This window comes from Polyodon spathula, chromosome 11 (assembly GCF_017654505.1).
Source record: "Polyodon spathula isolate WHYD16114869_AA chromosome 11, ASM1765450v1, whole genome shotgun sequence".
NCBI classification, from domain to species: Eukaryota; Metazoa; Chordata; class Actinopteri; order Acipenseriformes; family Polyodontidae; genus Polyodon; species Polyodon spathula.
The window spans coordinates 28,820,360-28,846,159 of NC_054544.1; the positions used below are offsets into that span (position 1 = coordinate 28,820,360).

The following is a 25,800-nucleotide window of genomic DNA, read 5'->3' on the forward strand; positions in this document are numbered from 1 at the left end:
TTTTGGAGTACAAGTAACAGCTTTATAATGTTTTTGTATTATTATTTATGATTACAATAGTTCTGTTTCCGCACTATAGGCTTCAGAAAAGTCTTGAAGTGACACAGTGCCCCGCATCGCATTGATACAGTCGAATAGCGAGTGAAACCCTCTCTGGGTTTCTCTCCTGGAACTCACTGCTGCACTTTCTAATACTGCACAGCAGTGAAGGAGCCGACCCCCTGGTGTTACCTACTGTACATATAGTAACATCACATAGACCATTAACCAAATGCTATACAAGGAAGGGGAGTGGTGGTGGTGGTGTAGAAAGGGTTAACACTTTCTGCAGCTCTACTTGCTGAAACTTCATATATATATATATATATATATATATATATATATATATATATATATATATATATATATATATATATATATAAAATCTGTTGCACCATACTGTTCACATTGCCTCAATGCAGCTGTTCTCACTGTTCCCTATACCCATATTGAAATGCTCCAGGGTTATTCTTGGCTCTGTGGTTCACTGACACAGGGACGTTAAGAACAGCACATCTGATTTGGTGCCCACCCACCATTAATAACATTGAGGGGAGCTGGCTACTGTACATTATCTCGGGGAAGGAAGCAGTAGTGAGATGTTTTATGTACTAAGCAAGATGTGGAGCCAGCAGGTTTTGATCTGCTTTTTTGTATTTTTAACACCACCACAGCTATTGAAGAGGCCACCGGTAGCAGGAACAAAGCTTCACTTACCCGCCAGTCTGTACTGATAGAGTGCAAGATCTCATTTCTGTGCAAGTTGTTTTAATTGCAGTCCCTTTATTGAGCCTGCATGGTACATCAGTAAGCCTGCTGTGTGTTAGTATAACCCCGGTGGGAATGCATGTGGCCCGTACCTGTATATTTACATCTGTAGTCATACCTGTGCAATTGGGATAAAGCCTGCAGGGCTGATGTCACTGACATGCTTGTATTTGTTCTGTGTTCTTCAGGGTAGTTCCGTGCCTCCCATGCCCTCTGGCCCTGTTCCCAGCTACGCAGCAGCCCGGCCCGAGGATGAACTTGAACGCCTCACCAAGAAGATGCTGTACGACATGGAGCACCCTCCCTCCGAGGAGTACTTTGGTAAGAACAGGCTTCTGTTAAGGACAACTGCTTTCAGGTCAACCGCAGCAATCACAGAAAATAAGACTCCTGCTGCATAGCAGTGTCACCCTTTCCGGGTTTTATTATCAGCTTGATTAACCACAGTGTATAAGTAATAAGCGCAGGTGTGTCTTGTTAAACTCATAGTAAAACCAGGAATACACAAACTGCTATGCAATGGGAGCCTTATTTCCACCCCAGTAACAGGAATGTGTGCTCTGACAGGAATGAAACCCATTGATAGCACTTGATTCCTATCCTTTATATTAGCGCCCTGCATGGAAAGTGAGTTTTAATATGTCTGGAAAATGTCAACAAAATCTTAATAAATAGAAATAAAAAAATCAAAAGCATGGGATATTATTGTTACCCCGTCAGGAGCTGCTGTCCTTGAATATGTTGTTAATCCTGGCTGTGCTCATGTATTAGTGAGAGTAAAACAAAGCATGCAGTGTTAACTTGCCTGTTCTGTTTGCGTCAAGGCCCATGATTGGGTATATAACTACGTTTACTGGAGTGTGTTCATTCTTAATTATCATATAAATAGCTCTTTTTTTGCTTGGCTTTTCAACTCTTATTTCCCAAGTCGCAAACAACATATTCTTTCTTATTTTTTTTCTTATAAACCAAACCGTGAATGAGAGCAGGCTCGAGAGTTCCAGCCTCTAGTAATCTCATTGGCCTGTGGTGTAGTGTATCTGTGTGGCTCGCTGTTCCAGTTCCTGCTCTGTTGAAGCGAGGGGAACACAGGTGTACTCCCATCAGTCTTGCGGAAGTTAAATGACTTTTTAATTTTATATATATATATATATATATATATACACACACACACACACACACACACAGCTTACCTTTAAAGTAACACAGACATAGTTTACCTTTAAAGTACTAGTAGATGAATTTCCTTGTTTTAAATTTCAAGGTGTTATCAATTTTCTGTTAACAGTTATTAAACTCATACTAAAATCGGGAATGGATAGAAATGCTATGCAATGAGAGTCTCATTTCCACCCCTATAGACTCAACTGTGTGTTATCTTATGTTTGCATGCCAACCCCAGATCTGTGTCAGTGGGTGAAATCAGGCCAGCATACATTAGCTGCTAAGTGGGTGGCATAGTATGTAAACTAAGGTGGCAGCACATAATCTGATATGACATCACTTCTGGCAATTCCACAGAAACTCTCTGAGATGAGCAAGTGTATGTCAGAGTGGCTTAGTGCTGCACAAGATCACACCATGAAGATGTGTATACAGCTCTGGCCAAAAGTTTTGCAGCACCCTATAGAATGAACTAATTTAGCTTCTTAAAATCAAATGAAACCTGTTGAATAATGTTATGTTTTATTAAATTCATAGTAAAACCAGGAATACTCAAACTGCTATGCAATGGGAGCCTTATTTTCTATACAATAGACCTATACAGGGGCGTATCTGAATGCAGCTGCCATTTAATTCAATTTACATGTTTACTGTCAGAAATAACCTGGATACTAACATTCATTGCTTGCTGTAAGGCCTTCATAACCGTGGGCTCTTTATTCCTTATTTAAACAGTGGCCGTCATTCACGTCAATTTGAATAGACCCAGTGAAGTTGAAAAGGAGTTAATTGAAATCGGACAATATATTGTTAAGAAGAGGGTTACACCTAGTACAACTCTCAAATCTCCATGGTGTATAATGACAGGTACAAAAGAAAATCCAGATTAAATCATACACGTTAACAAGTATGTTTGATCCCCTGTTCTTGCATTGCCCATTTTCCTGAGATTATAACCACCATTAACTCGCTGCTTCCACCTGATTTAACTCTCTCAAACCAATAATCAAATGCAGTGCTTCTATTTGTTTAGCAAGGATGTTTTACCTGGACAGCAGCGTAAAACTACACCGCTCGTTTCCATGGAGATCCTAGGGGAAGTTATCAACAGGGCACAGGCAATGTATTGATGGCACGGACAAGAGATGCCGTATATAGGTCAGGGCAACTTTTGGGTTAATCCGAACTCCGTTTGCGCTCAGATTGCTTTGTGTCCTTAAAAAAAAAAAAAACGTTTCAAACTAAGTGTATGAAAAGGATTTCAATCAGATGGCTTTTTCTGCATTGTCCTAGTTATTTTGGATGAATGTATTTGCATATTATTTTGTTGCCTTCAGCGAACCTAGAGAGCTTGCTGTTTTTAAAATCCAATTCCCATTTGTATGTGTCACAATAAGGAAAATGAACACTGCATTGAAGAGCTGCAGCATGTTCCTAAGACAGCAGTACTTCCACTTCCATCAATAGTTTGCATGCTTTTCCCCCTCTTATATAAATAAGGAAGCACAAGCTTCAGCAGCCTGAGTTCAAATTCAACAGCATCTTGTACCACTGAAGACACGACTGTCGTTCAAGCTCAGCAGACACTGGCACGTTGCTGCAAGCACAGGCAGTGTTTTTTTTTTTTTTGTATCTGTATCTAAAGTTCTCTCTGTCTGAGACTCTCAGTTCCTTTGCTTTAATTTCAGCACAATCCCTGGAGGAACTGTGCAAGATATGTGCACAAAGTACTGCAGCAGGCTTTTCAATTTTTTCTTTTTTTTAATACAGCACCGTAGCTTTGTCACAAATCCACATTCACTAAAACAGTGGAACCCATTAGTGGAGTTACCCACAACGTAAAACTGCCATTCACTCTTCTGAGCATTTCAATCTGGAGAATTGGGTGATATTTGCAAAGCATCTTTGTTATATTTGCTTCCTTATGCCTGTACCACACTACAGGAGAGCAGGATTTAGCCTCCCCCTTCTTCAGTGCTGCCAATGTGATATTAAACCTAATTGCTTCATCATGGTAGCTTGCCTCTTCGCTAACATGACTTACTCAGACATCTCCACTGAGCCCTGCACGATGAGCAGCTGCCATGCAAATCCATTCCAAACTTCTCTGCACTCACGTTCCAGTTCTGTGTGTGTGTCTCACATCCCTCCCCTCCACACACATACATGCATGTCCACTCTCAGGAGCATGTAACCCATACCCCACTCCCACGACTTTGAGAGGAAAGGTTGATGCTCTGTGATGTCGGCTCCTGACCGCCTTCCAAACACAGGCATGACAGAGGCACTGACTGTGATTCACTGACATTGGAAATTAGTTTGAAGCAAAGAAATGGCCATAGGTTGAAGCGCTGTGACGTTGCTTGTCAGCTTGGGGCCTCTAAAGACCAGTGACTTGTATGGCTGTGTGACTGGGGGACTTGAAGAATTAAATTTGCTGGGTAAAGCTTCCTGCAGTGGCTTACTCAGTGCATTCTGACAGATTCAAGCTGCATTGCCCTCAGCAAACCTTCTCGAAATGTATTTTGTATATCCATTATTGTGTGTGCACAGTGGGGTATCAAATGTATTTGTGCGTTTTAAATTGCACAGCACCTCTTGAATGAGGACAGCTCTCGCTCTTTATCCCACTCCCATTAAGAACAATATTGACCCATATCCAGATAGCCCCAAAGCTTTGCACAAGACTTTAAAAAGGATTGAATCTCCAAATGTTGCTTCATAAGCCTTTATAGGTGTCACCATAATCAGACATCACCTTGTTTGTCTTGTAACAACAGTGTCTGCATCCTCCTCCTCCCCCTCCTCCAGGTCGTGCAGTTTTGTTTAAATATCATTTCGGTTGCCCCAGCTGTTTGTTCAGTTCCCAGTCTCCATCCTCCTTCAAGGCTGTACAAATATCCTAGTTACGAAACAAGCCAGCCTATTGCTTGTGATTATACCCAGCTGGCTGCATTCGATTTGCCAGCAGTGTCCCTCCGAACTCATCTGTGATTTCCATCATCTTTGCTTTTTCTGCATTCATTTTCCTGCATTCTCTCCTCCTGTTTTATTCAAGTCTGACTATTGTAAATACTCCCCGAGTTAAAAAGAAAAGTTTGCAGTTTCTGTAGTTGTAGTTCCTGTATACTGAAATGGGGAACAGCTCAAAGTTGACAGGTACAGGATCTATCATTGCCTCTTACGCTTTATTGATCATAGGAGTAATGGCAGCTTTTATAGGAGTGCCGCTGGTGTCTCTCTGGCATTGAAAAAACATTATTATTTATTTTTTCTTTTTTCTTTTAACTCTCTTATATGATGTTCTGTAGACTCCTGGCATATCCCATAATAATGTATGATATTTTTGTGTGTGTGTGTGTGTGTGTGTGTGTGTGTGTGTGTGTGTGTGTGTATATGCATATATATGAAGATGCACACATAATACCATTTTGACGGTTGTATAACCTCTTCTGCTTTTTTTCACTTTTCTTTTGTTTTCTCCTGGGTGATTTCTAGCTAGGCCTTGCAGAAATGTTAACTGTTGCTGCAAGGAGTAGCTCGCCCGGGAGCACAGACAGCAAGGGTGCACTGATTTGAGCAGACTGAGATACCCACCAAGGGGAATGTGGGTTTCATGTACATTGTAGCACAATCCTTTGCATCTGCATCCATCTGTCACTTTTAGTACCATTATAATATGAGATTGCTGCCGACAGTTTAAAATCCTCTTTTGATTAAATGTGTCTCTCCTCGCTATTAAAAATAACATGCAATTACATATACTGATTGCTGCTTAGAGATGGTACAACAGTTTCTGCGACGAGATAAAGAAAGACCAGGATTCTTGGCACTAGCCTGGCAGCAGGCCGGCTTCTGATGCAGAAAGAGCCGACTGTTTTAAAACACACAGGCTGATCCAGGACTGTGCTGCTTAAAACACACAGGCTGATCCAGGACTATGCTGTTTAAAACACACAGGCGCACATGCTGATCCAGGACTGTGCTGTTTAAAACACACGGGCGCACATGCTGATCCAGGACTGTGCTGTTTAAAACACACAGGCTGATCCAGGACTGTGCTGCTTAAAACACACAGGCTGATCCAGGACTGTGCTGCTTAAAACACACAGACTGATCCAGGACTGTGCTGTTTAAAACACACAGGCTGATCCAGGACTGTACTCCTTAAAACACACAGGCTGATCCAGGACTATGCTGTTTAAAACACACAGGCGCACATGCTGATCCAGGACTGTGCTGTTTAAAACACACAGGCTGATCCAGGACTGTACTCCTTAAAACACACAGGCTGATCCAGGACTATGCTGTTTAAAACACACAGGCGCACATGCTGATCCAGGACTGTGCTGTTTAAAACACACAGGCTGATCCAGGACTGTGCTGCTTAAAACACACAGGCTGATCCAGGACTGTACTGCTTAAAACACACAGGCTGATCCAGGACTATGCTGTTTAAAACACATGGGCGCACATGCTGATCCAGGACTGTGCTGTTTAAAACACACGGGCGCGCCTGCTGATCCAGGACTGTGCTGTTTAAAACACACAGGCTGATCCAGGACTGTGCTGCTTAAAACACATGGGCTGATCCAGGACTGTACTCCTTAAAACACACAGGCTGATCCAGGACTCTGCTGTTTAAAACACACAGGCTGATCCAGGACTGTGCTGTTTAAAACACATGGGCTGCTCCAGGACTATGTTGTTTAAAACACATGCGCTGATCCAGGACTGTGCTGTTTAAAACACACGGGCGCACGTGCTGATCCAGGACTGTGCTATTTAAAACATACAGGCACGCATGCTGATCCAGGACTGTGCTGTTTAAAACACACAGGCGCGCATGCTGATCCAGGATTGTGCTGTTTAAAACACACAGGCTGATCCAGGACTGTGCTACTTAAAACACATGGGCTGATCCAGGACTGTGCTGCTTAAAACACATGGGCTGATCCAGGACTGTGCTGCTTAAAACATATGGGCTGATCCAGGACTGTACTGCTTAAAACACACAGGCTGATCCAGGACTGTGCTGCTTAAAACACACAGGCTAATCCAGGACTGTGCTGTTTAAAACACACAGGCACGCATGCTGATCCAGGACTATGCTGTTTAAAACACACGGGCGCACATGCTGATCCAGGACTGTGCTGTTTAAAACACACAGGCGCGCATACTGATCCAGGACTATGCTGTTTAAAACACACAGGCTGATCCAGGACTGTGCTGTTTAAAACACACAGGCTGAACCAGGACTGTGCTGTTTAAAACACACGGGCGCACATGCTGATCCAGGACTGTGCAGTTTGAAACACACGGGTGCGTGTGCTGATCCAGGACTGTGCTGTTTACAAGGTGCCAAAAGGAAAAGGATTTCCGAGAGGTTTCCTTTACTGTTTCTGCAGGCTGGTCCCAGTGGAAATGCTTGGCTTTCTTTTCCATGCAGTCAAGTGAGTTGCAATCTGAAGACAGTAATTGGGTCATGTTTTGTTTTTAGTTTTTTTTTTAGCAGTTTGTAACAATTACCTCCTGTTTTAATCCACTTCAGGATATCCTCACATCACATTTCATTAAGTTTGCTAAAGAGACTGAACAGAGCCCTGGTCTGGTCTGGTGCACTTATGCTATGAGTCTGCCAGTCACTCAGTACAAATGCGCTGCAGGGGTGATCCCTGATAACCAGTGCTAGGTTGTTGATGTGATCAAGGGGGAATCCCCAGTGCTGTAAACTGCATTGTGAAAGTCCAGCTCTGGCATATCCTTGAGGGGTAAAGCTTGATCCAATCCACCCCTTAGTATGACAGTGTTACTGGCATGTGAAATCCCAGGTCCCTGATGCATGGGAGTACTATTATATAATTGAAGGTGCTAGCAAATGTATGGGTGAAATAGGTTAAAATATTGACTTGCAAAAATACAAGCACGATGCCTGAGACCTTAACCCTCTATTGATTTTTGAAACATTTCTATAACTTGGTCAAGTTGTGCTTTAAAAGATATACCGTTGAGAATATTCAAGTCATAACAGCTAGTCTGCCCGCCTGTTTTTAATAAAATTAAATACACTTAAATGAATTCATGATCACTCTAAAATGTAGTTAGAGTAATCTTTAATCTAAGTTCAGAAACAGTACATTAAAGAAAGAAACATTCAGAAATATCTCCAAGCCCATTCATTTAAGATAGCGAAATTAAATTGGTGGTGTCACTAATTGGACTGAAGATATCTTCAATTGAGCTCAAGACACTGTAACTAGATTAAAGATATCTGAAAGCTGAGGAGCTCCCATGGGAGGAATAGCAGTGCTGTTAACTTTCAACACCAGCAGAGGCATGCTGTTTCCACACTGAATCTCCACAGCAATAACAGGCCACTGTGTACCCAAAGAAGCAAGTGCAACTCTGTGTGTTAAATTGTGATATATGTACTAATACTGTGCATACCTTTAGGGATGAGAGAGGATATAAAAGTGAGTCATTTAATCATTATCTGCTATAGGGGCAGGAGTAACTAAAAGTCCAGCGCAACACTCAAAAAGATGATAATGAACAAAACGACATTCACTTCATGTTTTGGATGGAACCGTAAGAAAGCAATTGCATGACGTATTATAATCACTGTGCTCTCCCTTTGTCAGTCGGCATGGTCATGGCTCCCATTTGTCCATTATTGCCGTTCTAAAAGCACTTTCATTCTCAAACACAAGCAGCACCGTCTCTTAGCTATGGCTCCCGATTTTAGCATATACAGTGTTTTTGTTTGTATCAGGGTCTGGGCTTCTTGTACCATGTTTCACCCTCCCCCTCCCCTCTTCTTTTCTCTCTCTGCCACAGGTCGCTGTTCGCGCTGCTCGGAGAACGTAGTGGGTGAAGGCAGCGGCTGCACCGCCATGGACCAGGTCTTCCATGTGGAGTGCTTCACCTGCGTGACCTGCAGCCGCAAGCTCCGAGGACAGCCTTTCTACGCCTTGGAGAAGAAGGCTTATTGCGAGCCCTGCTACACCGTGAGTGCCGTGTGAAGCACATAGAGCAGGAAGCACCTCACACTGATGCTGAGGGTCCTGCTTGTGTGTGATTAAAGGGTACCAATCAGCTGCAAATAGGGCTCGCACTGCTTAACAGAGAGCAATTCTAGTGTTTCGGGGGTTATCTATTGTAAGGCACACCTGGAATGATATACTGTAGATTTGACACTGCATTATTTGTACAGGACAGGAGTAATTTCAGTAGACTTTAATGATGAATCACAGAGACAGGGGAAGTAAAATAAATCATAAAGTAACCATTTTAGCCACAAGATATTGCATAACTTGACTGGATTAAACTAATCCTTGGAAATTAATTTCCTTGTAGAACTGTATTTGGTGCATGCATATGTGAATGTATGTTTGTGACCAGCTGGGAGTTTCATATTTATCTTCAGAACTAGGGACATTCATTAGCATAAGTTCTGTAGGTCTCCAAATAGTACATTTATTTGTACACGTTACTACAAACCCTGTGAATTTTATTGAAGAATCCTGTTAATTACAACGAAAGCATTCGTGGAAACTTACTCGGTGAAGCCAGAGAGGAAACTTTTTTATGGCACAAGGTTTAGCACAAGCTTTCTCTGAATGCCGTACAGCATCTCTTAGAAATGATTTATGCATTTTAGATATAGCGGTTCACTTGCTGGGTCAGTCTAACTTCACAGCTTGTTCTGAACTGAACACATGGCAGTCAAGTGACTCGCCTGAGATAGGCTCTCAGTCTCTCAGCGACAGAGCTGGGATTTTAACCTTTACATTGCACTGCCTCCTTGCCAATGCAGGACAGCACCAGACACTCAGCGGCACTTCAATTGTTCCCGACAGTAAAACAGTGACGCACACAGCAGAGGAAGAAACAACTGATACGCAAAGGAAGCTTGAGTGATATGCAGATCTATCAAGAGGTACATCTGATAAGCAATCAGACGTAGTCAAATTGCACTTCAGATGTGAAGCAGGTATTAAAGTCAAATTAAAATCCCCAGATTGGATAATACGTCAAAACGAAATGACAGCTTTTTCCTGTTTCACAGCCGAAAATACGCTTTGAAAATTATTTTATTTCTTCAAACAATTGAGTTAATCAGAAAAAAGGGGAATTAATATGAGTTCCAGTAACTCTGTAATGCAAGACACATTTGCTGGTAGCAGGAGGGTGATGTCACTTCTCTGTAAACTTTTGATTTTGGTTTGTGTTTTTGGATAGGGTAGAGCAACTCTAGAAACCAGTACTAATAAAAAAGTATTTTTTATCAAATAGTCCTCACAAGGCCACAAAATATAATAAACATATTATAGAGACCAACACTTATCAAATTCAGTGGTCAGATAACTTACAACTTGGCTTAAAAAGCGTCTGTTTACACCGGAGTACTTCTAACCAGGACTAGCACTCGGGGGCCACCCCTGGATATCTGGGTGAAAGCCTGACTGCTGTTGAATGCCCGTCAGTGCTTCTGACAGGCCGATCTCTCTGTTTCAGTTCACTCAGAGATTTGAACAGCCTGCTGCTGCACTGGCATGGCATACCCATGCAGCAATCCATGTCCTCCCTGGGATATTTGAAAGAACCATCAGACAGACTGTGCAGGGATTCTCTTCAAAAGAATGATAATAGGCCCTGTTTTTCTATCCGAGTGTACCAGCAGAGGGTTAAGTCAATTAGTTACTTTAATTCGCTGTTGTGGATAAAATAATTTACCACAGGACCAAGCAGAGAGTATGGAACAGTGGGCAGAAAGGTTCTAGAACTACCACTCTGTGTCATAGAGGGTAATGTATCCTGTAAATGCTGTTATATTACCTGCTTCATATGGTTTTCATCAACAAGATAACAGTAACAGCTGCAGAATGCAACATTTTCACTCTGGGCCCTATGCCTCTCTACTATTTGGGATTCAATACAAGATTTTAAACTCTGCAGGCACAGTAGGAAAAAAAAAGCAAGAAAGCCAATCAAGGAATCTTTAAACTAAAAAAGGAAAAACTTGCTTTGACATTGCCACTGGCTGTCTTTCCTTTGCCTTTGTATCCTAATTTAGCCAAAAGCAGAGCTACTGTAGCTATCGATTGCCAGTATATGATACCCATGAGGTCTGAAATCACACAAGGACGTGGCTCTGTTAGCAGGGTTGAGGTAAACAGTGTGTCACATCTGCTAAACCAATGAAATGATTGATTACGTGTTTAGAGTTACTCCTGTCATACTAGTTCTCTAATATGCCAACTCTCGTCTGAGGAGCTGGGCTTGTGGACTAGGTATGACATGCAACATTACCCTTTGCTTTTTCTAAATATGTGCTGTGCAGTTACTGAAACCTGTCAGTATGTCAGATTATCACAGTCGATCTGAAACTCTCTGCAAGGGATGACTTCCCAGTTCAGGTGGTAGCGAAAGTGGGTTGAAGAAACAGTCAGCCTTTAACTTAGTAAGTCACAAGTAAAAAAAAAATAAATAAACAAACTAAACACTTTCCTTTAGAAACCGAAGAAGAGAAGTACAAATCACTTCCTCTCACCTACACGTAATAAGAACTGTTCTGTGAATGTGCATCGTCTTGCGCTTGATGAATTTCTACCAGTCACTCAGTCTTGTTTATTCTGGAGGCACCTTTACTGTGTGAAGCAGCATAGCGCTCTAGAAATGAAAACATTTCCAATGAAACAGCAGACACAGTCTGAAACAGCATAGAGCTCTAGAAATGAAAACATTTACAATGAAACAGCGGACACAGTCTGAAACAGCATAGAGCTCTAGAAATGAAAACATTTACAATGAAACAGCAGACACAGTCTGAAACAACATAGCGCTCTAGAAATGAAAACATTTCCAATGAAACAGCGGACACAGTCTGAAACACCATAGCGCTCTAGAAATGAAAACATTTACAATGAAACAGCAGACACAGTCTGAAACAGCATAGCGCTCTAGAAATGAAAACATTTACAATGAAACAGCGGACACAGTCTGAAACAGCATAGAGCTCTAGAAATGAAAACATTTACAATGAAACAGCAGACACAGTCTGAAACAGCATAGCGCTCTAGAAATGAAAACATTTACAATGAAACAGCTGACACAGTCTGAAGCAGCATAGTGCTCTAGAAATGAAAAAAATTACAATGAAACAGCTGACACAGTTAAGAACAATAAAATATATAGCCCTTTGTGTGACACAGTTAGGAAAATCCAACATCAGACACTGCTGGATTTAAACAGCAGTGCATGGATAGGTAGGTGTAAATACATACACACCTGAAGGGTTGCCGTTTACAGTAAAGCTTTGAGTGGAATTTATATGATAACAAAAGTCCACTGTGTATTATTATTATTACTGATAGCATTACATTTCAAAAAGGTTGTCATTGTAGAGACTGTCCACATAGGCTCAGTTTGTGTCTGTTGCCAGCTTATTATAGCTGGAATAATTCCAGATAGCACTGACAGATAACTGCCGCTGACAACAAGACTCTACAGGCAGCATTCCTGTAGCACCAGTTACTAATTTAATTACTGTATCACCACTCCTTAACATTAACAACAGCATTTAAAAAGTGTCTGTGCAACGACAAGAATTAATAACAAAAAAACCCACCTGAACTTGATTTGTAAATGTGTACACAGTAATTGAGTAAGTGTGTCATCACTTTCTAATTAGCAGTTGATTTTGCTGCATACATATTGCATGATCTGCTGTTAGCATTTAAGCATATACTATATTATTGATGTGCAGTCACTGATATGAACTGTTGGTAGCACTTCAAACTGTATTGGCCAAATAAAAGATAGAATTTAAGCAAATCAATGGAGGAAAAATTTGGCTGCATGGACTCTGCACAGCTATGAGAAACACAGTAATTAGAGCCACAGCAGGACCCTGTACATAAAGCACACAGTGATGGAAATAAGATTCTTATTGCATAGCAGTTTCACTGATTCCAGGTTTAACAATGAGCTTGATTAGTCACAGTGTAACAATATGAGGTGTGTCATACAACCAGGACCGGGTTTTTCCATCCCTAGCATATTCAATTAACTTTTTTCTTAAATACTTATGGTACAAAAACATTTCAGCAAACTAGAATTACTTATGCATAATTGTTTGAATAGGCTGTAGAATGAATCTAGAGCAAGGATACTCTAGGCTGTACATAAGAACATAAGAACATAAGAAATTTTACAAACGAGAGGAGGCCATTTGGCCTATCTTGCTCATTTGGTTGTTAGTAGCTTATTGATCCCAGAATCTCATCAAGCAGCTTCTTGAAGGATCCCAGGGTGTCAGCTTCAACAACATTATTGGGGAGTTGGTTCCAAACCCTCATGATTCTCTGTGTAAAAAAGTGCCTCCTATTTTCTGTTCTGAATGCCCCCTTGTCTAATCTCCATTTGTGACCCCTGGTCCTTGTTTCTTTTTTCGGGCTAAAAAAGTCCCTTGGGTCAACATTGTCAATGCCTTTTAGAATTTTGAATGCTTGAATTAGGTTGCTGCGTAGTCTTCTTTGTTCAAGACTGAATAGATTCAATCATTTTAACCCGTCTGCAAATGACATGCCTTTTAAACCCAGAATAATTCTGGTCACTCTTCTTTGCACTCTTTCTAGAGCAGCAATATCCTTTTTGTAGCGAGGTGACCAGAACTGAACACAATATTCAAGATGAGGTCTTACTAATGCATTGTACAGTTTTAACATTACTCCCCTTGATTTAAATTCAACACTTTTCACAATGTATCCAAGCATCTTGTTGGCCTTTTTTATAGCTTCCCCACATTGTCTAGATGATGACATTTCTGAGACAACAAAAACTCCTAGGTCTTTTTCATAGATTCCTTCTCCAATTTCAGTATCTCCCATATGATATTTATAATGCACATTTTTATTTCCTGCGTACAGTACCTTACACTTTTCTCTATTAAATGTAATTTGCCATGTGTCTGCCCAGAATCTAAATCATTAATGTATATTAGGAATAGCAGAGGATCTAATATTGATCCCTGTGGTACTCCACTGGTTACCACACTCCATTCTGAGGTTTCTCCTCTAATCAGTACTTTCTGTTTTCTACATGTTAACCACTCCCTAATCCATGTACATGTATTTCCTTGAATCCCTACTGCGTTCAGTTTGAGAATTAATCTTTTATGCAGGACTTTGTCAAAAGCTTTCTGGAAATCTACATAAACCATGTCATATGCTTTGCAATTATCCATTATCGATGTTGCATCCTCAAAAAAGTCAAGCAAGTTAGTTAGACACGATCTCCCTTTCCTTGCCCCGTTACCATATAGGTAATTTTCCATTTTGGATCTTATTATAGTTTCCATAAGTTTGCATATAATAGAAGTCAGGCTTACTGGTCTGTAGTTGCCTGGTTCAGTTTTGTTTCCCTTTTTGTGGATCTGTATTACGTTTGCAATTTTCCGGTCTGTCGGTACAACCCCGGTGTCAAGAGACTGTTGCATGATCTTGGTTAGTGGTTTGTAAATAACTTCTTTCGTTTCTTTGAGTACTATTGGGAGGGTCTCATCCAGCCCAGTGGATTTGTTTATTTTAAGAGCTCCTAGTCCCTTTAACACTTCTGCCTCGGTTATGCTAAAGTTATTTAAAACTGGATAGGAACTGGATGACATGTGGTACATTGATTAGTTACACATGAGTCTGTTATATATGTGCTCAGTTCCATGATTTGCCTTGGGATTGATGTCAGCATGGGACATTGTTGTATCTGTGGTCTCTCCAAGCAATCTGTAGAGCAGTGGACTCCTATGGAAGAGTCTTTGGACTTGCATGATGTGTGTACTGTACAGTAGGGCTGTCTAAAGCAGAACTATAGAGGGCATAGCTTGACAATGTGTCTCTATTGATGAAGACTTGAAGTGTCCCACTGAGGGATCATAAAGGGTTTGGAAACACTATACACTACCTGACTGACTGCTTCACGCTTGCTGTAGTTTTCTGCTGTTCCAAACTCATCTGGGAGAAGCAAGTACAGTCAAAAGGCATACAGAATGCAAGTTTAAAAATAGATGTTAATGCATGACACATGTTTTATTGGCACAGAAATATGAAAGCTATTACTTAGAGCAGTCTGTATGAACCTTATCAGCTTTTTTGTTCTTTTTGTATGTCTTTGATACTGTTCATTTAGGGATTTGATTTCCGTAAACTAAACTTTTTATTGCGTCAATCTTTCTTGTATTTGTAGTGTATCTGGCTTGGAGTGTGTGTCTGTGTATTTCACTGTGTTCTTGGCTGGGGTTCAAAACAGTGGGATGTCAGTCTGCTGAATTTCTATTGTGTTGACTCAGCGGTGAGGAGATAGCCATCTCTGCAATTGTAAAACGTAAACGTTCGTGTCAGTTCTTCAAGCTCTCTTGTTTTGTTTTTAACTTTGTGCAGTGCTCTGGGGTGCCATGTCATGAAGCTTTATAAAAATACATTTGCATTGTATTTGCAGTTTCAAGGTGGTAAATTGGAGGAAGACTGGTCATAGTGGTTTTGAACTTCAGGGTCTAGATTCAGCGTACAGGTTTTCTAAGACATTTCACTGTTCTGTGTATAGAGTAACCAGACAGGGTGTTAGGCTGAGTTCACTCTTTGGAAATGTCACTTTTACTTTTGATCTTTTTCATATACTGTATATTATGTTTTATTTTTTTAACACAGAGTAGCCTTTCTGTCTGTCTTGTGGCTTTAGATAAATAAAGAAGTGCTTCTGGGACACTGCTGATTTTTGCATTGCAAATTATTTTAATTTGGGTTATGGTTTAACCCCAGGCACAAACTGTTAAGTGTATGTGTGTTTTTGTACCTCATGGAACCCCGAAGTACATACAAAATGTTTACACTCTGCCTCTGGTGCCTTATAGATTTTTGATTTATTTGTTGGAGTGAATGAAATAAGAGGCTCCAGATCACATTATGAATGGTCCTGAGTTTGGCAGTTCCCGTTCAAGTGGAGTGATAACTATTACCGAATCGGAAGAGCCTCTCTGACCCATCAATCACTGAGCATATATAAAAAAGCTACCCTATCAGGGCCATGCTGTGAGAAGGAAGTCCCTCCCACCTCCTGCTGAAGAGGGTCGTCTTCACAGTAACACATCGCCATTTTCTCTCTCACCTCACTGAGACAGCACGTAGGTTGCCTTGTGCTCTCTTTGTGCTGGAAATTGGCTCATTTGTATGGTTTTTACCTACAAATTGGATTCGTTATGGTAATGTACATTACTACCAGTGTTTTTGAGATTGCTAGTTGCATTAGTCTTGCTTAGGTAGATCCTACTGATTAGAGTTGGTTTCGACCCATCTACAGAGATTTGCACTAAGCTTTTAATTCTCTTCTATTACCTCATGTAGTTTAATTTACCGTTTTCTATTGTGGTGTTGTAGGGTGACCCCACGGGCTCGCGGCGCCATCCCCGACACCAATTGACTCTGCTCTAGCTACCATCCAGCTCGGGCCTGCGCGCCCTTCTCGGCCTCAGGCTCTCCTAGAGCTTACCGCGCTCCTCCTCGATGATGACGATTTACTCGGCTATAACAGCTCGGCATCGACCATGCTCTTCCTCGGCGCCGACCCCGACGCTGATTGACTCAGCACCGACTACTCGGCTCTGAGCGCACTCTCCCTCGGCGCCAACCTCAGCACCGACTGCAAGAGCTTGGCACCGACTGCGCTTCCTCGGCGACGACCCCAATGCTGTCACTACGGACGCCTCCAGCTTGGGCTGGGGAGCAGTCTGGAATGGGAGGAGAATAAGAGGTCAGTGGAAGGGACACTGGCAGCAAGCGCATATAAATGCCCAAGAACTGCAAGCAGTAGCCCTGGCTTTATCTCATTTTCACCAGCAGTTAGCACACAAACACGTGCTGGTTTGGACGGACAACACGACAGTGGTAGCCTACATAAACCACCAAGGCAGCCTGCACTCACCGGGCCTTCACCACGCAGCGCACAGAGTCCTGTCTTGGACCTCTAGAAACTTGCATTCCATCAGGGCTGTTCACCTCCCCGGTGTGGACAACAGAGCAGCAGACCTCCTATCCAGAGGAGCTCTAGACGGCTCGAGTGGAGACTGTACAGGTTGTGAAACTGATTTGGGAGAGGTTTTGTACAGCACAAGTTGACCTCTTCACCACATCCGAGTCTACTCGTTGCCCCCTATGGTTCTCTATGAAGAGAGACGGGGCCCCCTGGGAGTAGATGCCATAGTTCACCCCTTGTTGGTTGCATCCAGATGGCCGAGGCACCCCTGGTTTGCTCTCCTCTCCAACATGTTGTTGGGCCAACCATGGCAGCTCCCGCTCCGCAAGCACGTCCTGAGTCAAGCGGAGGGGCTATTATGGCACCCGAACCCAGCCCAGCTCCAACCGAGGGTCTGGCTGTTGAACGGAGACGTCTATCCAGGCGAGGTTTGCCAGATGCAGTGGTAGAGAGACTACGGTCTGCTAAGGGGCCTCGCACTTGAGCCCAGTATTCATATAAATGGAAGGTTTACCAAGACTAGTGCATTGCTGAGGGTCATTCTATCCTTCTTACAATACATGTTTGAAGCGGGAAAATCCACATTCACACTAAAGGTCTACTTGGCAGCAATACCGGTGTGCCACAATAAAATTGACTCTGTGTCCCATGGGGTATACTTTCTAGAAGTGCAGTTTCTTAAAAGGGCCTCCAATGAAAAGCATAGTCCCCAAGTGGGATCTGGAGCTGGTGCTGGGGGTCCTTACGGGTCCCCCATTTGAGCCCATGGCCTCATTGACTTGGCTATAACAGCTCTGCATCGACCGCACTCTTCCTCGGCGCCGACCCCGATGCTGATTGACTCTGCACCGACTACTCGGCTCCGAACGCGCTCTCCCTTGGCTCCTGTTTCCCTCAGTGGCGTTTTTATTAGCCATTATGTCTGCCAGAAGAGTAAGTGAGCTTCATGCACTGTCCATAGATGACACATGTATGGCTTTCACTGGAAATGACTCGCAGGTAGCATTAACAACAAACCCAGCCTTTTTATCAGATGTGGTCTCCTAATTCCACATTAACCAACCAATGGTTTTGGAAGCTTTCAGACCTCCCCTGCATGAGTCAGAGGAGGACCGTACACAGCATGCGCTTTGCCCGGTCCGGGCTCTGCGCTGTTACCTGGATAGGACAGTGTCCTAGTGTCCTTGGAGACAGTCCAACCAGCTGTTTGTCTGCTATTGGTCCCGCTCAAAAGGTCAAGCCCTGTCGAAGCAGCATCTAGCGCACTGGGTGGCAGATGCCATACGCTTGGCATATGAACAGACGGACACCGAAGCCGTGAGGCTTTCCACTGGCACACCCAAGCCATGAGTTATGGGTGGCTTTCCACTGGCACACCCAGGCCATGAGGTATGGGTGGCTTTACACTGGCACACATAAGCCGAGAGGTATGGGTGGTTTTCCACTGGCACACCCAAGCCATGAGGTATGGATGGCTTTCCACTGGCACAGCAAAGCCGTGAGGTATGGGTGGCTTTCCACTGGCACACCCAAGCCGTGAGGTATGGATGGCTTTTCACTGGCACACCCAAGCCATGAGGTAAGGGTGGCATTCCACTGGCTATTTGTTGAGCCGAATGAGAACCAAACGGTGAAACTCTGGCTGAATCTGGCTCGGAATGGAGCAGGGCCAGGGGCAGGGTTAATGATTTTCATCATTACGCTGTGTAAGTCCATGCACTTGAGGAAGACCAACAGCATGGTGTGCAGAGAGTCGTTTTCAGTTTGAAGAATGAAAATGAAGAAAAACACAACCGTAACCTCCATTCTCAACTCAAACACAGCGGCTCTTAATGTCACGTCATCTCGATAAGGGCATTGCACTCTTCGCAGTGGAAACATGGCCAGGCTCCTCCTGTACCTTGGGTGTACAGTGGAAAAGAAGTAGCAATGAAATCGACGAAAGGCTTACTGTTGATCACCTGCCTGATTTTTCACTCTTGTGTCTGAATAGTTATTGTGAAGATGCAAATTCCTGACCCTACTAGTTATGAAAGTCACCTCAATGCATTTCATCATCAAACTATTTAAAACTCGGGGTAGATTCAGGATTTTCAAGTTGATGCACTTCATATTTTGCTGCCTGTGTCAGATCAGACATCGTTTGAAGTTAAAAATAAGAACCATAAAGAATACCCTGTGCTTGCTTGTTTGCTTGCTTGCTGATATGTGTACATTTCAATAGTTTGGCATACGAGATATTAACAGCAAATCAGAATGAAAACCAAGGGCTAACACTGACTTTAGTGCACTCTGCTTGCCCATCACTCCAGCAGATATTGGGAAACAAGTTGACCTGCCTCCATTATACACTGTCTGCCCAGACGTTTGTTTAGGCTCCCAGGCAAACACACTGAGAAATATGTCAGGCTGAAAAGCGTAGATCGGCTTTAATGCACCACGATAAAAGGGGAAAAGGGAAAAACAAAGAGAAGAAGCACACCCAAGCAGCATAGTCGAGGTGCCGGACAATGGAGCAAAGCTTAAATTAACAAAGAAAAAGGGAAGTAACTCACTCAAAATACTCCTAAAGGGTTTCAAAATGTATTGCGAAAGAAACTAACGTTTTGCCTGCAAAGCTTTCATCAGGGTATGAAAGTACAGAAAGTCACTATTCCCTAGACATCTACAGCCCTCTAGTGAACTTTTCCAGTTCAATAAAGCATCAAAGCACAGAAGTCTGCAGTGTTAATGCCATGTTTTGGCTTTTCTTTGTTCTTTTCAGCTGTCCTCGAAAGCTTCCTTCTGAGAAACAATTACCACTCCAGTGGGATTTCATCAGAGCTTCAGGGACTGCCAAGGACACACTTACTTCTTATAACAATAACTAGCTCTGGATGTTTTTAAAAAGTAGAAAAATAATATCAGCACTGTGTTCTCTCTGTGCCAGCTTCCTCTGGATTCTTCACTATCTGGCAAAGGTTTTGTTTAGTTTTTTTCCCCACAAGTGATATTGTGTGTCTCAGGCATGGATATAAAGCAGTGTCTTCAGATCTAATCAGCAGGCTTGCCAGAGAGAAATGCAAACCTCACACACCAAAAACTTAATCCAGTCCAATGTGTCTTTGGATTTCACATATGCAACAGTTTAATCTGCTATTGCTTTAGTTTTTTTTAAGTATTGGAACAAATACCCAATACTTTAAAGACACAGTGCCTTTTACACTATATATCATATGGAACCATAAGCAAACACACATGCTCACATTATACATAAGTAGAATGGTAAACATACAGAAGGCAGGTGAAGATGCTTAAAAGGCTACAACATTTTGTGTCATTTTAAAAGACAATAAACACCAGTCAGGAAATACTGAATAGGAGGCGGACAGTTTTCTCAGAATTAAAGCTCAGGGAACACGAAGCCACTTTGTGGCTTGGAACTTGGTTTCAGGAGATTAGGTTTTAGGCCACTGCATGGCACACCAGGGGACACTTGGGGTTTGAGAAAGCAAAGTTGCCTCATAGTAGGTCTCCTGGTCTCCTGGAACTAGGTTTCAATCTAATGTTTCTGAAAGTGTCATTGTGTGGCCTCAGCTTTAGAGGGAGTGGGAGAGGCTTGAGAAACAATGTGTCCAATTTGTATTTTACTTGTAGTTTTATACAAAAACACATTCTTAAGCCAGAGAAATCTGTTTTTAAATAAGCAGTAGTCACCGTGTTTGATTTATTCATGTATTTATTTAATGGTAGAGCCTTTTGTATATTCCGAACCAATTCGCAATTTCCAACAGTTTTTATTTCCATTTTCCTCACCCCTTGCATTTAGAGCCCAGTACCATTTCCATTGCAACCATTCATGTTATTTTCATTTTTCAGGAGATCAGTCATAACCTTGCCCTCCATTCTCTTTCACTGCTTTCATTATTGTTGGTTTTATGAAGTTGATTTTTGTAATACGGCACAGATGTACAGTATTAAATTGCTTTTCCTTAAGTAACTCCTCTCCTGTTCATTCAGACTGTCAGTTGTCTGTCAAGATAAAGTGGGATGACCCTCCCTTTACCTCACCCCCACTCTAGTGAATGACGCTACCTGCACTGCTCTACCAGAATCTACCATACCCTGTTTATGTGATCATAAGATTCAGTAGTTGATGTATTGCTGGTTGCAGAACCGGTGTAATTCCTTATTGCAGGGTTATTTGATGATTTCAAGAACAAAGACTGCAGTAGACAAACAGAACCCTGTAGCGCAATGATTAAGTAAAGCAGGGATGGACAAAGCTGGCTCTTCCAGTCTTGGTCTTTGTTTCCTTCTGAGTCTAAATGGCTTAATTTAATTAAAACCTCCATCCAAAACCTGAAGTAGTCCATGATCTAATTATCTGGTAAGCGTGGAGTGGAACACTCCCACTGTATAGTGTAGTTCTGTAAGGCATGTAGCACATCCTAACGGCTGGTTGTGTTTGAAGAAATCTTTTGTATGTATTTTATGTATGTGTTGTTGAAGATGTTGCACAAAGTGAATCCTGTTGTGGTGCCCTGGGATGTATCATATTTTACCTGCTGAAACAGTTCAATCGACAGTTCAAAATACTACAATACCACGTCTGGAACATAGAGAACATACGTATTTTTCTCCCCCCCCCCCCCCCCCCCCCCCCCCCCCACCCCCCCCCCCCCCCCCCCCCCCCCACAAACTGAGAACAGACACATACTGTATTAGAGCACCACAGGTCTCTCCACCCCCTTGCCTTTTCGTATTGCCTTGCTGAGCGAGCGTTTTGTGTGTTGCCCGCAGAACACTCTGGAGCAATGCAACATCTGCAAGACTCCCATCATGGAGCGCATCCTACGAGCCACGGGCAAGGCTTACCACCCCCACTGCTTCACCTGTGTGGAGTGCCACCGCAGCCTGGACGGCATCCCCTTCACCGTGGATGCAGGGAACCACATCCACTGCATCGAGGACTTCCACAAGTAAGAGCACGCCGATGGCTGTACAAGGATGGAAGTAAGACTCCCATTGCATAGCAGTTTCACCCATTCCAAGGTTTACTAAGAGCTCGATTTAACCACAGTGTATAAGCTTAGGTGTTTTATTAAAGTCATAGTAAAACCAGGAATGGATCAAACTGGGAGTCTTATTTCATTCCGTGCTATAGAACTGCCTGTCGACTTCTTTAAGGTCTTTCTTTAAAATGTTCCAAGAGGGAATTTGTATATTTGTAAACTAATACACATCGTGTCTTCAGTCAAGTAGATGTGGTAGGATTCCTGCAGGGTCTGTATACTGTCAGTGATCATTGCATTTCCCATACCTGAAATATCATTACTGTTCGCACTCTGCAATTGCAGCTCTTGGTGTGTCATAAATAGTTAGAAAGCCCAGCTGAACAATTACCAATTCACTAAATTTCGATTCTGCGTGTGGCTTCAGATGTGCAAAGAAAATCAATCTCTAGTGTCTGATCTCTTTCACCTGCACCTAGTTAGTAACAGAAAGGAAGTTTGTACAAGTTCACAAAAAGCTTTTGAAAAACAAATACGGAACAATGGAAGCTTTTTTTACGTTCACAGCATGCTTTCAATGGGTTAACTGCCCAAATAAAGGGAAACGTTGCACTGCACAAAAGGCGCTTTGAGAGAGAAAGAGAGAGAATAAGGTGTTTCCACTAACAATTCCCATCCTGAGTTTGCTTAATCCCATTTCAGCTTGAAATGCTGTCTCCAGCATTGACCAATAGGAGTTCCCATCAGGCGAGCACTTAAGCTAAAACGACTTGTATTCTGGAAAGAAACTGCTGGCCAGTAACATGAGTAATACAGATGGTTTCGCTGTGCTTAATTACCTTCCCTGGTGTTTGTTTTTAGGTGTACTACATCTACACTGATTAGGCTTCATGCACATTCCATAGCTTTTGCTACACTTATATCAAAACGGAATGTTTTTGAATAATTGTGTTGAAGTGTTTCTAAATGTGTTTTTGTTTTCCGCCCTGAGCCTTGCTTTAATCTGCCCTTGTATTTCTAATGCAATGTCCTGCTGTTCTCCTGACACTAACCCAGGCAGAGGTGCTGTGCTGTGTGTCTCGTGATGTCACACGGTACAGACCCTGCACTTTGACACTGCTGTGCTCTGTCCTCTCTTGCAAAGACTGACCAGGCTTTTGATCCCCTGCAGGAAGTTTGCTCCGCGCTGCTCTGTGTGTAAGGAGCCCATCATGCCGGCTACTGGTCAGGAGGAGACTGTCCGCATCGTGGCACTGGACCGCGACTTCCATGTGCAGTGTTACCGCTGTGAGGTTGGTACACATTCCACAAGGCTTTTCATTTTGCTGCTCATGTAATTGCAGGGATGGACATAAGACTCCTATTACATTGCAGTTTCACCCATTCCAGTTTTTACTGCAAGTTTGATTAGCCCCAGTGTAAAGGTGCAGTAGCAAGCTCAGGTGTGTCTTATTAAACTCGTAGTGAAACCAGGAATGGATCAAGCTGCTATGCAATGGGTGTCTTATTTCTCTCCCTGAATCAGATAGCAGAGACATTGTCAATATGAGCTTTCTTACATAGACCCATGCAATTTCCTCGCACCCAGTTTAATAAGAACACCTCTTTATAATTTAAAAGAGAGGCACCAATGTCTGGGTCAGACATCAACTTTTTAGCCCACTTTGAGCCACAATACTCTACACTGTCAAGTCAGTTGGTGCATGTAAATTTAACACAAAAACAAAAATGTATGCACTCTGACTGTTAAAAATCAACCAAAGTTTGTGGACTTATTGAAGCATAAAACCATTATGCACCCAACAGAGCAGTGTTTGATCTGATATGCAACATCTTTGTATCTGTGTATCACGTTGTGTCTTTGCATAATGTACTGCATGTGCGATAACGAACATCGCTCCACTGCAGATATGATCAAGCAATCAAAACATCTAACTGGCCCACCCTTCTAACAGTTCACTTTAATCAACCCAATCTGACCCTGTTTCTCTTTGCCATCTGAATTCAGCATGACAGGCTAGGGCAGCTGCAAGCTAATTTGCATTTTATCAGGCTCGTAATAAAATGTCAAAAAAAAAAAAAAAAAAAAACAGAAATTGAACAAGTTACCTTGTAGTGGTGTGACAAGGATGGGATTCAGGTCATGATGTGTCTGTGATTTCTAACGCGTTCTCATCCCACGCTGCAGGACTGTGGATCCCTGCTTTCGGAGGGGGACAATCAAGGCTGCTACCCCTTGGACGGACACATCCTCTGCAAAACCTGCAACACCAAGCGCATTCAGACACTGACTGCGAAGGCCAGCACAGACCTCTGAGGGACCATACCTTACCGATAGAAAGAAAGCTCAAACTCACACACAAGCACCCAGTATAAACAGCACAGATATGTATACACACAATCACATATTTTATTGTAACTCACATTCATGTAAAATGTCAACCCTTTCCGGTCCAGATTTTAAATTTAAAAAAAGAGAGTTTTGTAGGGTGTGTTTCTGACATCAGACGTGGTCAAGCAGCGAGTCTGGATTGCAATTCAAAAAGTGCCTGCTGTATACTAACCTGCTGTGCAATTGGGTTGCCTTGAGAGACTTAAACTGCAGGACAAAAGAAAATAAGAATTTTTGAGACAACTCCTAAGTTTCTGAGAGTTTTACGTTGCTGAGGAGTTAAATGCTGTTTCATTTGCACAGGTAATGGTGCTTATGCTTGTGAGTGCTTAACAGTTTGAACCAACACCCTTCTGTACTGAAGCCCAGAGCTCAAACCAACTGCCGTTTTGCATGCCACATTCCATTCACTGATCAAACAGCTAGTCAGAGAAATGAAATGGCAGAACTGTAAGCCCTGCTGTCTGGGCTGAGTGTTTGCGTGTCCAGCGACATGGCTGCATGCTTGTTGTACATGCTCCTGAGTGTCAGAAGCACACCAGTTCCATGCTGTGACTCCTCGTGCCTTTCAGGTTGTGCAGGGAGCATGAACTGTACCACACAGTGCCGCAAATGGACCATGCATGCCTTTATAATGTAAATGTATTATGACTTGGAAAGGGTTAAACAAAAAATAAAGTAAAATCACACCACATAAACACACACACACAAACATTATATATATAATATATATATATATATAGATATATATATATATTTATATATATAATATATAGATATATATATATAATATACACTCACACTCACTGTATGTTAATCACTAAGAACCTGGAATTATCTATAGTGACTCGTGTTGGTCAACCAATGCAAATATGCAAAGCTCCTCCCATGGGACAATTGCACGGTACACCCTTGGCCATCTGTGTTTTTTGGGGTGTTTTTTTTGTTTTTTTAAATGGATTTTGGACCTAGTTGATTCCAAGTTCTTCATTAGTTTTTATTGTTAAAATGATTTAGCTATAAATGCGTAGTAAGGCGCAACAAGAACAATAATATACCTATAGCCGTGTCGAAAGATATAGCTCATTTCACCAAAGACTGTACATGAAAACTTCAAACAAAATCTCTCTCTCTGTATATGTAATCGATATGCATTTACAATCATTTGCATTGACACTTTATTTAGGAGCTATGCAGGTTACTTCGCTATAACTGTAATGTTTATACCAGACGGGTGAAAGGACAATAAGTGAAACAAAGGGTTGTGTTTTAACAGGTGCAGCTGTTAATGCTGTCCAGATCCTTTTACATCCTTGAGGAAATCCTCCATTAAAGGCAACAGAGAAAATCAAGCTATTGAATGCAAATCATAGATACATATTGAGCCTCCTGTATCAAGTCTTTTGCCAGATGACATCT

The 25,800-nt window shown here is 42.3% G+C and overlaps 1 protein-coding gene across 7 annotated transcripts in view; it reads left to right on the forward strand.

Moving 5' to 3' along the window:
* LOC121322829 (lipoma-preferred partner homolog) overlaps positions 1 to 25,087 on the forward strand; it is a 128,953-nt gene extending 103,866 nt beyond the window's left edge. For all 7 annotated transcript variants that reach the window (XM_041263178.1, XM_041263182.1, XM_041263177.1 and 4 more), the window contains 5 exons: positions 996 to 1,128; positions 8,809 to 8,978; positions 21,778 to 21,956; positions 23,161 to 23,281; positions 24,178 to 25,087. In XM_041263178.1, coding sequence (XP_041119112.1) covers positions 996 to 1,128; positions 8,809 to 8,978; positions 21,778 to 21,956; positions 23,161 to 23,281; positions 24,178 to 24,306 — 732 coding nt within the window. In that variant the 3' untranslated portion in view covers positions 24,307 to 25,087. The remainder of the gene's footprint in view (positions 1 to 995; positions 1,129 to 8,808; positions 8,979 to 21,777; positions 21,957 to 23,160; positions 23,282 to 24,177) is intronic.
* The last annotated feature ends 713 nt before the right edge of the window (positions 25,088 to 25,800 follow it).